This window comes from Solea solea, chromosome 16 (genome assembly GCF_958295425.1).
Source record: "Solea solea chromosome 16, fSolSol10.1, whole genome shotgun sequence".
Lineage (NCBI taxonomy): Eukaryota > Metazoa > Chordata > Actinopteri > Pleuronectiformes > Soleidae > Solea > Solea solea.
Genome location: NC_081149.1, coordinates 1,724,422 through 1,738,183, shown reverse-complemented (window position 1 = coordinate 1,738,183; position 13,762 = coordinate 1,724,422). Strand labels below are relative to the sequence as shown.

General features: G+C 41.5%; 1 protein-coding gene across 2 annotated transcripts; it reads left to right on the top strand.

Annotated features, from left to right (window-relative positions):
• The first annotated feature begins 991 nt into the window (after nt 1-991).
• On the top strand, nt 992-13,762 carry slc16a6b (solute carrier family 16 member 6b). 2 transcript variants are annotated; one of them, XM_058652740.1, is made up of 6 exons: nt 992-1,085; nt 5,463-5,715; nt 5,934-6,077; nt 8,906-9,034; nt 10,677-11,588; nt 11,931-13,762. In XM_058652740.1, the coding sequence occupies exons 2-6, from the start codon at nt 5,484-5,486 to the stop codon at nt 12,182-12,184; spliced, it is 1,671 nt and encodes a 556-aa protein (XP_058508723.1). In that variant the 5' UTR covers nt 992-1,085; nt 5,463-5,483; the 3' UTR covers nt 12,185-13,762. The 2 variants fall into 2 exon arrangements, with proteins under 2 accessions (XP_058508723.1, XP_058508722.1); XM_058652739.1 differs by lacking the exon at nt 992-1,085 and adding an exon at nt 2,706-3,084.

Here is a 13,762-nt window from a genome sequence, read left to right as displayed (position 1 = left end):
CTACTTTATAAGCAGCTACTCCTGGACGCTTGTTACTGCTGCTGCTGCTGCTGCTGCTACTTGGAGAAGCTGCATGTGTTTTCATCATTGAATGAAGACGGACAAGGACTTCATATATTCATATCTCATCGTATTTTCTCTTGGAACCCCCTGGGACCTCTTCACAGAACCTTCGGGTCTGTAGACCTGTTATTGAGAAACATTGTTTCAACAACTACAATAGTTTCTGTCCTGTGGACTAACAGATATCAGGTATCACTGACAGCTTCGACCAGGAGGGGGCTGGACTATGTAAATGTGATGATTCTGTCTCTTTGCTCCCAGAAGGTGTAAATCTTTGAGGCTAAAATTCTCCCAAAGGCAGTTTGAGGAGTGCCTACATTCAAATGGTCAGATTTTCATGTGTTAGACGATCTCGGAAAGCTTAGAAATCACACAGTCTGTAAATAATTCAAAATGTCCCTCGGGAGACTTGTTCCTGGTTTTCCATTGCTGGGCACATATTAGTTTCACAGTAAATCAGTTGTACATATAGTGCTGTTTCATTTTTAACCACAGACATGCTGCTACATGTGCGCAAAATACCCCGGCATTGTTATCGACTCGCTAACAATAGCTAGCCTAAGTTTCCGACTTCTCAACAGCTGTCACACGGTGAACTCGGGCGTGACGTCACTCCCAGGTCCGACCTCCAACAACGGAACGCAGCGTTACTATTAAAAATATTTAGCTTTAATATTAGTCACAAACAGTCGCTGGTTGTGTTTACTCGTGCAAATGATCCTTTAGCCAAACTTGCAAAAATAACCACACAGTGTGGATTAAAGGTTTGACCTTTACTTTAAGTATTATCTCGACAGTCTAGCTGCTAGCATACCATGAATATTACTTTTTCAATTCTTTTCAATAATTTTAAAGATGTGACCTACACACACACACCTCTAACATTCTTTGGAACCAGTCTGAACAAGTTTCAGTGCTGGACAGTGTCTGACCACTCCTTAGTCACGCCCCTGCCTTATAGTGAAAAGAGCTCCAGTTCAGAGCAGCTCTGACACTCAACATCAGTCACCACTGAGAGGAAGGTGAGTCATTTATCTATTATACAGAAGTACATACTGGTTAAATTGCTGATTTAAGTCATGAACATGCATGATTACATTGTGTTTCTTTGTATTTTGTGCTATATAATTTGATTTCATTGAATTAAATTATAACAAGCAGTTGCATAGTCCCGTTGAAGTTCAGGAGGTGTGCAATATTTAAAATAATTATGCTATTACTTTGCTACCATAGTGAATTTAAATTCAGCATTCATCTTATTTTTATTTTTACAGCACACATGGATGAGGAAATTAGATTAAAGCAATGAAAAATATTAACAATGTGTTGCGCTCTTTAGTGTCATAGATTTAAAATACATCCAGAAATTATACTGCTATGTTTCACATTGGTAAAAATACTTTACTTTCTAAAAACCTATTACAGAATTTCTAGGTAAATGGAGTTTTATTGTGGCTGTATAATGTGTTGTTGACATATTTTAACCCAGTTTAACCCTTGGAACATAGTAATGGAGAGCAACACAGTATTTGATAATGTACTTAAATGATCATGTAGGTCAAAGGGTTTTGTTATTGACTTAATTAACTACTAATCAACTGTGAATATGAATGAATGGTATAAAAGAATACTGGTTGGTGGGTGAATGGCCAAACTGAAGCATCAAGAACAGACTATATAAACTATATAAATACAGACCATTTACTTGGCTTTCCCCTAACCCCAACTGGCTCTAGGTATAGACCATTAAGCGGTCATCTAGGGTGCCATCTACTGGAGGGGCACCAGACAACCACAGAGGAAAAAGTATAAATGTAAATCAACCCTCAACAAATGAACATACCTAATTATATAATAATGGTTAAAACAGAAATCCCAAACTACGTAACCCCTAACCATAACCAGTAAATGCCTAATCCTAACCTCAACCCAACCCCAATTCAAATCTAAGCCAAACTCTTAACCAGTTCTTCAGAAATAAGATTATGCCTCATTAGGACAAGATTTTGGTTTCTGCCAAAAACGGGTTCTGAAGAGATAACACACGCACACACACACACACCCCGCATGACTGGAATAAACCTGTTCTGTCCGGGCGCGTTCCTGCTGTGAGACGCTAGCAAATAGGAATCGGCGCAGGTGTGTTCACGTGAGATGATAAAAATGCGTAGAAATTGGTTTCTAGCGTTGGCGTAGTGCTCGGGAATCTGTCTTTCACCCCTTCATCTCAAGTCTTAACGTCAAGTAAACACATCGTTAAAATATCTACATCTATGTGTAGCAGAAATGAAGGAAAACAATGTGGGACAAACGACAGTCATAAAATGAATAAATCATGTATTAAAATGCTTCATAGACGGTCACGCTCAGTTGTGTAGCTATAGCTGTCAATGTGACATTTGTTATAAAGTAGAGGAACATTTACACACACGCTCTCTTTATATAAGTCCACATTAAATAGTTCTTTTATTCAGGTATCATTTTTTCCCTGACAGCACTGAAACGCAGCACGAAAGCAGCACACGCGGATGGTGAAGCACGCGGTGCGTGTTGTGTTTACGCTCGAGACACATAGAGAGCGTGAGAGAGAGAGAGAGAGAGAGAGACAGACAGTGAGAGAGAGAGAGAGAGAGAGAGAGAGAGCGCGAGGCCTGTGCGCGTTCGTGAAACCTGACAGATTTGCGTGCCCGCGTTTGAATACCGGCTTGAGCCGGTAAAGAGCTGCCAAAGCAGGCAGGAGGAAATAATTCAGACAAAAGATGCTGCTGCTGCTGCTGCTGCCGCCCGGAACATGACAGAGCGAAACAACGAGGCCTCGAATATAGCGTTTTTGGTATTTAGCCCCAGAAGTGAATAGAACATTTAAAAAACATTTTTTAAATAATAATAAAAGTTTTTTTTTTCTACATTTTTTTAATCGCATTCTCCTGTTTGGAAATAGTCGTATACTGTAAACAATGCGGTAGAAAAGAAAAAGAAGTCGTCGACAGAGAAAAGGCTTGTCATTTACATCCTCTGCCGGTAAGTCACACTCCATCTGTGTGGGGATGTTTTCACGGATGTATGTGTGTAGTGTGCGTTTTAATGCCGTGTACGTTGTGTTATTGATTGAGTGATTATTTAACTATTTATGTCACGGGCCAGTCACAATGATGACACTCTGATTAGTACATTTAAATTAACACGAAGAAGAGGGTGAGCTTGAACGCAGCACTGAGTCCAGACCTCAGGATGTGGCACACTGACGTCATCAGCCCCCCCTCCCCACCGCAGTGCGGATGATACCCCACCACTTGGCTCACAGGGTCAGTGGTAGTTTCTCATGTTGTCACACAGACACAGGTATATTACTGTATATTATAGGTCATTTAACCAGGTTTTCAAAGTTAATCCACACTTACTTATATTAGTAGACTTACTTACACACACGCTGCAGTTGAGAGCAGTTGTGTCATTTTTAAGGTTCTGATGTGTAACAATTAGTGACATATAATGGTGAGAATGTAGATTATAACGAGCAGCATGGTGAAATCTCTCTAGCTCTGCTGCTTACTCTCTCTCTCTCTCAGGTTTATGTTTCTACATCTGTTTGTTTTTGTTTGCTTTGTAATAATGACACGTTCCTTTGACATCACTGGGGTAGTGGAATAATATGTTATAGTTAGGGTGGAGCTAGACAGACTCCATCCACGACAGTCAGCTGACTGGGCGACAGAAACTCGTCACTCTTTAACAGCCACAACCTGACCAGGAAAAGAAGAGTTGCTGAACGTCCTCACAAGAGTTGTCTGTTGTGTTATGTCTGTTGTGTTATGTCTGTTGTTGTTGTTGTTGTTGTTGTTGTTTGTTGGCTTTGCACTGGTACAACATCACATATCTACATATACACATGTTGCTCCCATGGACATCAGGCACCGCCCACAACCCACCCACCAATGTTAATCTACACATCTTAAAGCCTGATCCAGGGCTTTACCATAAAGTAATTACAACAGAGCCTACATCATAACTAACGTTATAACAATATGTCAAAACTTTCCAATACATGCACATTTGGAAATCTTAATCATTATGCGGGAGCCTCTGTGCTGTGCTACGCCATCGTGAAACCGCTGCCGCAATTGGGAAACTGCTTGACGTGATGCGAGTGCCGTTGTGTTCAGACGTCTCAGACATCAGAGGGTTTTACGAAAGCTGAACGTAAAAAACTTTAATTACTCGCTATCCTTAAATAAATGATTTTGTGATTATGCAGGATCACGTTACCTTTATTTAAACGCTGCGCCTGGAATAAAAGCATCGTCTGAAATAACCATATAAGATCAAACACATGCAAAAAATGTAAAAAATGACACATTTTATTAGTAATCACTGAATTTCCCTGGGACCCATGTTAAAGACCAGCCCTGGGTCCCGCGACACTTCAACATCACTGCTTTATGTTAACTTTTAGTTTCTTTCCTTAGTCACAACTGGCTTTCTTTATTGACACGATGTCGTCTTTAGATAACACTTTTTCAAAACAACAAAGAAAAAGATCCTTTAGGTTTTGTTCTGTTTCTGTGTGGATAGAGCTGATATCTACATAAGTTAAGTCCAGTTGCTTCTGATTATTTGATTTTTGTGAGTATACTGCCAAACCTTGTTCTCTGACCTTTCCAAAAGTCCATTAGTGGAGTTAGTGTGTTAGTGGAGTTGTTGCTGCGGGGTGCCACGTTAGACGTACTTTGACATTTCCTGTGGTTTCTCAGCTGCACACAGCAGCCACACCCTCAGTAACAGTGTGTCACAGTGTGCTGCTGCTCTACTCTGCACATCAAATAGGAACAGGTCCTATTGCTACATAGTTGTGGCTTTTTAAAGATTTATGGAAATGATTCTGTTGCTATCACAACGACGCTGGCTTGTTGATGATAACAGACAAAGGTACACATTTAGGAACATGAACCTAAAGTCTGCCTGAGGATCACAGCTAATTCACATGCTATTATCACAGTCAACAATGTGTCTAAGGTTCAGTTCCCTTTTACTTCGCCTCAGCAGACGTTTACAATTATACTGACAAAAATATCTATCTATAATATTGTTGTGTTTATCATAAAAAAATCAGCTTCAAACTATTAAAATTGCTTCAGAACAGACTGAAATCACACATGTACAGTATATATATATATATGTATATACATATATATGTATGTATATATACATACATATATATGGTATATATGCACATATACATACATATATGTATGTATATACACAAACATACGCAGTATATGTGTGTGTGTGTGTGGTAAACAATAATCTTTATATTAGACAGCATTTTTAAACTGTCCAGAACCAATTCTCTAGAGTTTGTCATGTCTGATGTGTGGTGTCATCTCTCTCTCTGCCTCCAGGTGGCCCCACTGTAGGTAGCCATGATGGTTCCCAGTTCCCATTGTTGTTTGGGTCCTAAGGTTTACTCAGAGGTGCCTGATGGTGGCTGGGGTTGGGCTGTGGCTGTGGCCTTCTTCCTGGTGGAGGTCAGCACCTATGGGACCATCAAGAGCCTGGGCATCTTCCTTCAGGACCTGATGGAGGAGTTTGGGGAGACAAACAGCCGAGTGTCATGGGTCATCTCCATTTGTGTCTTCATCTTCTCCTTCACTGGTCAGTCACTTTGTGAATTGACTGTCGTTTCATGAACTGTATTCCACAAAATTGTGCAAATGCCAACATTTGACCAAACCAGACAAACCTAATAAGTGTTTGTAGCACATGTGCAACATGAGTTTGTATCACAGACTGACTCAGACGTCATAAAGTGTATTATGAGGAAATCCTTTTAATTTTAAGTGTTTGTTTGTTTTTTACTCCAAAATTCTCAGCTCCACTGTCCACGATGCTGAGCAACCGCTTTGGCTATCGTCCAGTGGTGATGATGGGAGGCTTCCTCATCAGTCTGGGAACCACCCTCTCTGCCTTCACCACTTCCATCAAAGAAATGTACATCACCATCGGCATTGTCTCAGGTATATAAGCTGCATAAGTCTCAACACTATCTATCTTTCTATCTATCTATCTATCTATCTATCCACCCATCCATCCATCTATCCACTCTGATGTTGAATTTGATTCAGGTGACAAATGTGAACAATATCACTTTTTTTTCCTGTGACAAAATCATAAATGACAGAAACAAACCATCACTGATCGTCAGTCCTTATTCCAAATGTACCAAGAACCGACACTTGGTAAAGTAACTGAGACCATTTCCAAAATTAAAAATTTCACCTGCTCACTTGACATCATTAATTGAATTCATTGAATTCATAATTTTAAAACTGCAGTAGTGTAACCTTAAAAAACTGCGCTCTGTTACGACAGACCTTTTGTCTCCAAGATAGTAAGAGAAAACTGAAGCAGAGTATTTCTTTTATAATTGGTGGTGGTCTCTTTTCAGTCAGAGTTTAGTACAGGTCACTGCACTGAAACTGTGCTGGCATGAGTTTTTAATTATTTTTCTTTTAGCAGCTGACTGGGGACTACACTGTTGAATCAATCTGCAGCCTTTTGACACTGTTGATGGTTATACTGTATTTAATTGAGCATCTTAAAACAAATTGGGTAAGCATTTTAGGTTTGGTTTTATTTGCTTTTTGTCTTCTCTTCTAATACTTTCTCCTCATCTCTGGGAGCTTTAAATCAAGTCCAGTAACATTAGAATGTGGAGCTCCAGATAAAAACACAATACTGTGCAGATGACATACAGTCATACTTCTTCAACTCTAATGACTCAAACCAGTTACGCAACAGATGGCATCTCAGACAAATGTCATTCTTTTTCATCTTTCCTGTCATCTTAGTGTACAGGCCTCTGGTTGTGTTTGTTTATCCTCCAATAACTCAGAAACAGTCATTCATGCTTTAATGCTAGTTGGACGACTGCAATTCATTCAGTGAATTCAAAATGCTGCTGCTAGACTCAGTCAGGTCCAACATGATGAAGCATATTTACACATGTTTCATACATATTATTTATATTATTGATTACTTTTAAAGCTCATAATGGACTGGCTCCTAAAATGCCATCCTGAGTCGTCCACTAGGTTAGTCCAGGCCATAGCTCGGTCTAACCTCAAAATGTGACTGGGCCCTCACTTTACTGGTTTATTCAGATGTGTAACAACCTTCCAGATTAGAAAGGAAAAACACGTTGTCCTCTTTGGTATCACTTTTTGTTGATCACTATTTTAGATTTGATTCCTAATTGATTTCATTGATTGTTGCTTAACATCTTTTTTTAATTCTATGTTATTAAGAAAAGATCTATATAAATACATGTCGTAATCGTCTGTACGTCTGTCTGTCTTTGGCTGCGTCCACACTTACAGGCTTTGTTTTTAAAATGCATCACATTTGGTCATTTAACCTGTTCTTCCCTGACGTCACACGTCATAAGGCCACGTCTAACTTTAATAAACACAGACATGCTTCATACCCACAAGAAACATTCTTATCAATCGATCAAACCAGCAGGAGCAGATAACAGTGTAAACGTTGAAAAGTGGCGCCGGAGAATCAGCCTGATTATATAAACAAAGAAACAATGGATTCACGGATCCAGCCACAAAATAAGAGCAAAACAACCACTCACTTTCAAGAAATACAACCAGAAATGTTGTCTTACCTTTGCTGTTTATCAAAACAGCTGCCTCAGTATTATTTGGAAAACTGAGGTGCTATGTTTTAGTCTAAAAAGAATGATTTTTGCAGGCAGACAGACTTGCTAGCATCCTGATTGGGTCTCATGAGTCACTTTTTATCAAAAATGGGATACTGTCTTGAATATAAGCTGCTCGAAATGTGAATCCTGCCATCTCATAAGCCCCAATTTAGTAGCACCCGGCAGAGGGAGTATGTAAGGCCTCCTACATAAGACAATGTCAGTCTCAGCAGTGACAGCATCTTGGAGATGCAAGCCTCTAGTGAAAGAGGGAGACTCACAGGAGAACTGTTAATAAAGGGTGGGGGAGGGGGGGATTTCCTTATTAATGCATTCAAATGACAGATTTTTGACTAAAGTGACAGCCCTGTCAGTCATGTGCTACCTGGTCTCAGGTGTATTGGTGCACAGAAATTATTGTTCATGCTAAATGAAGTGATGATGTGTGGACGCAGCCTCTGAGTGTCATAGTAACATGCCAGTTGCTCCTGCAGATGTTTGTCTCATGAGTGAATGAACTAAAGGGACTCCTAGCAGTGTCCACCACTGTTTCTTACAGAAATGTCCAATGAGAGAGGTCAACTCCAAGTTCTGCTTCACTATCTTAAGGAAAGAGGAAGGACTGTCAGAACAGAACAACAGCTCCCGCCCCCCCCCCCCCCCCACCCCCCCACCCCCACCCCCTCTCAAAATGAAAACACTAAATTCCCTTTCAGATCAGGCTGGTGGAAGAGAAAGTGGCTCACTCAATGAAAGTAATTGATTGGATTATGAGGAAATTTGATGAGGAAAAATGACTTCTGCATTTAGAGCACAATAACTTGATCTTTTCTCGGACAGAAAGCACTGCTAGCCCTCCCATCGTGTTACCATGTCTGCTTCTGAAAAGGACCACAGCTAACTTGAAATCTCCCTCTCCTCTCTCCCTGTCTCTCTTTTTTTGTCTTTACATGCCCTTTGTCTTACAGCAGCAACTGTAGCAAAGATGAGTCGACTCGAGCAGCACGCCACCTTTGAAAAAGGAGCGACCTGACAACCTTGATCTTTGACCCACCCCCATATCCCTGCAGTGTTCCTACCATGCGGGCAAGTGGCTGTCATGTCCCGTTTTCCTTTTGTCCTCTTTGTTTACAGGCCTCGGCTACTGCTTCTCCTTCCTCCCCACCATCACCATCTTAGCGCAGTACTTCAACAGACGACGTGCCCTCGTCACATCTGTCGCCTCCACTGGAGAATCTTTTGCCATATTTGCGTTTGCTCCAGGCAAGTGTCACATGCAAATTTGTTTTGCATTCACTCACCAAAGAATTCATGTCATTTTTTTCCTGAAAAAAAAATAGAGAAAAGGATTTTCTTTTGATCAGTTATGGCATCAAGAGTGACGACTCCAGATTCAATCATACATACTGACACGAGACGCTTCCAAGATGCTTTTTAATGGGTAAACAACTATTAACCCATGTTAATATTTGGGTCTAAATGCGGCCAATATGACGTCAACAGAGCTTGGTCAAGTTGCTTTTGCTCACTGAGCCTCCTCAGGAAAACCACTTCCTTTCTCAGCAGCCGCAGAAATGTTATGTTAGCATGAGAGGAAGTGCCTGAGAGAACAGTGAGGCTCATATATACACAGTATATATGCTGCATTGATCCTTGTCAGTCCCTTGTACATTTGAATCGCCACAAACTATTAAAACAACTATATGGAGAAGTCGATATATGATGAATGGCTCTTTATTTAAACGTTGGGTCATAAATAATAGAAAAACAAGGTTGTGATGTCACAGAGAGAATAGTGGAAACTAGCTAGAAGCTAAATTTGGTACAAAGTAGGGATGGGTATTATTTTGTATTATTTATTTATAAGATTGCATTTATAAAAACACAACATTCTTATGATTTACATCCATTTTAACCTTCAACATAAGAATATTGGATTGTTTTTGCCATGCTAATTTCATACAGTCCATGGTTCATTTCATCAGAAGGAAAGTACCAAGTGCTAATGGGGGTGTTTTCAGAGCAGCCGTGTTTCACAGGTAATGGTGTGTCTTCAGAGAACACCCCCCTTGTTTTCACAATTTTGGATTAGCCCAACCCACACAGGGTGAGTGACTCATCCCGCAGGTGAACCCGGAGCCCAGAGCCCGGGGACCGGCCCTGCAGACGTACTTAGCTCCGTGTGTGGAGCTTCACAACACATTTAAAACACACAAAGCTCTTGGCATGGCTGCTTTTTGGGGTATAATTAACAAACCGAGGCTGTTGAAAGTCGACAGGTGGTGCTGGTTTATGAAATAATGTTGTTTTAGCAGTTCGCCTCAGGATGAGCTAGTGTGGTGCTAATGGCTAACTCGCGCTCGCTGTGCGGCTTCGTAGCCTCTGATTTCAGAGGTTAAAGAAAATATTTTAGCCTCTGCCCACGTGATCACAACGGGCGCTGCTGGATAGAAGAGCTGGAGCGGAATGGACTGTTGTATCCCAACGCTTATTTCTGAGATTTTAGAGGCAGTCCGATATAATCCGATACTCGTTTTTTGCCTGATATCGGACTGAAACATGGCTATTAGCGAGTCTCGTATAATGTATAATACCATTAAATATTCAAATAGCATTTTTAGCTAGAAGTGCCCAGTACAAAGTATAGTTCTGAGATTAAAGGTATAGTTGTATATATATATATATATATATATATATATATATATATATATATATATATATATACAGTGTATATATATATATATATATATATATGTATATGTGTATATGTATATATGTGTTTTTGTAAGGTGTGGTTGTATTGGTATGTATTGTATTGGACCTCAAGTATATGAGTATATATATCATAATAATGATAATAATAATAATGATAATAGTAGCTTGACATCTCATCATTTCCCCACAGCCTTCACTGTACTGAAAAAACATATTGGCTGGCGCTACTGTCTGATCATCCTTGGCATCATTCAGACCTCCGTGATTGGCTGTGGGCTTCTTCTTTGCCCAATCATCATCAAGCCAGAACCTGTAAAGCAAGACGACGAGTTGGACAAAGAGTCACTCTCCACCAAGCAGCTACAGGCTGTCTATGAGCTGGAGAACGAACAAACTAGAACCTCCATCAGTTCAGGGGCCTCCCTGGGTTCTGCAGACTCGGGCGTCACCTCGCTCTTTACCTCAAACGTTGACCTGAGGACTGTCGGAGCTGAGAGCAAGGCCCTGCTGCAGTGGGACGTGCAGGTCAAAGAGGGCCTGGAGCCATCACTGTGTCCTCCTACCACAGTCAAGGAGAAGAGCGAGGTCCAAGTGGAGGCTGGTCCTCTCAAGACCTCCAACCCCAAACTGCTGGACTTCTCCGTGGTTAAAGACGGTGTCTTTATCTGTTACTCTCTCTTTGGCCTGTTTGCCACACTGGGCTTCTTTGCACCACAGCTCTACGTCATCGAGCTGAGCAAGAGCCGGGGGATGGAGCCCAGTATGGCCTCCTACACACTGTCTGTGATGGCCGTGGCTGAGATCTTCGGCCGCCTGTCCATCGGGGTGGTGTTGAACCACGTCCGCTGCAGGAAGACCCTGGTCTTGTTGGGCTGTGTGGTGATGATGTCCCTGGTCCTGGTGGCCTTCACCATTGTGTGGGAGTTCTGGGGCCTGATGGTCTGCTGCGCCTTCTTCGGCTTCTTCATGGGCACTGTGGGCTCCACCCACATCCCCATGCTGGCAGAGGAGGACGTGGTGGGCATCCAGAAAATGGCGTCAGCCGTTGGTGTGTACGTTTGCATCCAGAGCTTTGCTGGGCTGGCTGGACCACCGCTAGCAGGTAAAACATGCACTGTTTCATATGGATGTGCATTATTGTGTTAAAAACATTAACAATGAGCGGATGAGAGTGGTGAATTGCCATTATCAGGTAAAAACCATTCAAATTGATTTTGTAAATATATAAAATAGCATATCAGTGCTAATACAAGTTATTTTGTTAGATTGCAGGCGTGGTTGGTTTGTCTATTCAGGGCAGCACTCCTGACTAATGCAGTAGTTTATGATAATAACCCAAAGAGCACAGATTATGGACAGATGTCTCCACCTGTTTATATTGAAATAAAATGAATCAAAAACTAGTAATATTGTGAATTGCAATCATCTCCTGTTAAACCTGCAGGTGTGTTGGTGGACGTCACACAGAACTACGGTGCTGCCTTCTATTCCTGCGCCGCGGGCATGGGCCTCAGTGCCATCTGCCTGACTCTGGTCGTTCTGGCCAAGTCCAGCATGTGTCAAAGAAAGACCGAGGTCGAAGACAAGAGCACTGAGGAGGAGGAGGAGAAAATGACGTGGCAGGACGACGGCAACCAGGTGGACTTTCTGGACATGGACCTGGCCCCAGAGGACAGTCCCAACACCTCGGTGATCTAAACCTGAACCTGAACTGTTGATAGGTGAAGACCGATGCACTTGGACTTGGAGAAGCTGCTGCAGGTTCCAAAACTCAGGTGTCACTCTGTCACTTTCTGACAAGCTTGAAGTTCCCACCTGTCCCCAGGAAGGAGACACTCAGTGTATCCTCTGAGACCAAAGACACAGCCATGAGTGTCCATCCGTACACACACACACACACACACACTACAGCCACACTACTGTTTTTATTGCATGACATCTGAAATGGTTACTGCTGAAGAGTTTAAAACCACTTATGTCTGTTATTTTAGTTAGAAATGCTCTCACTCATGTCCTTCACCTGATGACACTGTCACACTTTTTATCTCCATTAAAAGGTGCGCTTGAAATGTTCAAACTCGCTGCATAAAAACCATCTAAAGTAAAGTGTGGTCGACAAAGTAATGAACAAACCTGCAGACTTTGTTACTTTCGCTGTTAGCTCCACCCACGTGAGGCAGCGGAAGGAATAGCCTTTCACGTAATGTCCGTTTCAAAATCATTGACGTGTTTACGTGATACGTGATTTTGAACAGATGCTGCGTATCTTTAAATAAAAACACAATAGTGTGGCTATAGTCGAGTTAAACATGCACACATGATGCAACAACAGCGGCACACGTGCTCTCACGTGTGCTCTCACACATGTGCTCTCACGTGTGTTCTCACGTGCACTGGATGTACGGAGATAAATGTCAGAAGTTGCTGTAACAACGACGTGCCACTTTTTCAAGTATCTGCTGATACTGGTTTCAGTCCCTGACACATAACTAAGTTGTTAAAGTTGAAATGTGTTGTTTTAACAAAGTTTACCAAAAAAAAAAGAAACCAGGCAGCGACAGAGCAGCAGCTTCTCTGCTCTGAGTAACACACAAACTCTGTTTCCCTGTGTGAATGTTTTCACTGGGCATGTGGGGGCGCTCTCTCACTGTCAGTATCTCATACTTGAACTATCCCTTTATGAACACTTGATTCTGTTAAAACGCTGCTGCTGCTGCTGCTGCTGCTGCCGCATGTTTATGTGCACGAACAATCATTCATGACAGCAGCACGTTCCCAGTGAACACTTGTATCATAGATTCATTAAAATGTCGTCGATCAACATTGATGACATCATCATCACACGTGTGGTTTTGATCACAAACATCATTTATTTATTCTATAGAATAATAAAAAAACAGTTATATCATAAAACTATAGTGTAGGAAGTTGCTGTCGTTGCCATAGTAGCAATGTTGATACGATGTAGTGATTGGTCGGTGATCATTCTCTCTCTCTCTCTCTGTCTGAAGGTTATTTATAACTACTGTACCTTTAATAATCACTTCATTCTGTAGCCCTAATTTACACAATAGTTCATGTTAACACATTGTCATTGTTTTCTTGTGATTTTGACCAGTGAGTGTTGGATCACTTCACCCCTACAACAACAACAGCAATACTGCAGCAGTGGTGATGAGGTCTGACGTGTTTTATTGTAAACTGAGTGCTGGGCAGGTTCCTGTCTGTTAACGTGCTGTATGGTTTCTTTTCTAAATAAAATCTCCCCCAAACTTA

Bases quoted from the DNA above. Each gene is read 5' to 3' on its own strand.
- slc16a6b (XM_058652740.1), top strand. From the start codon at position 5,484: ATGATGGTTCCCAGTTCCCATTGTTGTTTGGGTCCTAAGGTTTACTCA. The intron at 5,716-5,933 runs GTCAGTCACTTT...CAAAATTCTCAG, and splicing joins CTTCATCTTCTCCTTCACTG to CTCCACTGTCCACGATGCTG. The intron at 9,035-10,676 runs GCAAGTGTCACA...ATTTCCCCACAG, and splicing joins CATATTTGCGTTTGCTCCAG to CCTTCACTGTACTGAAAAAA.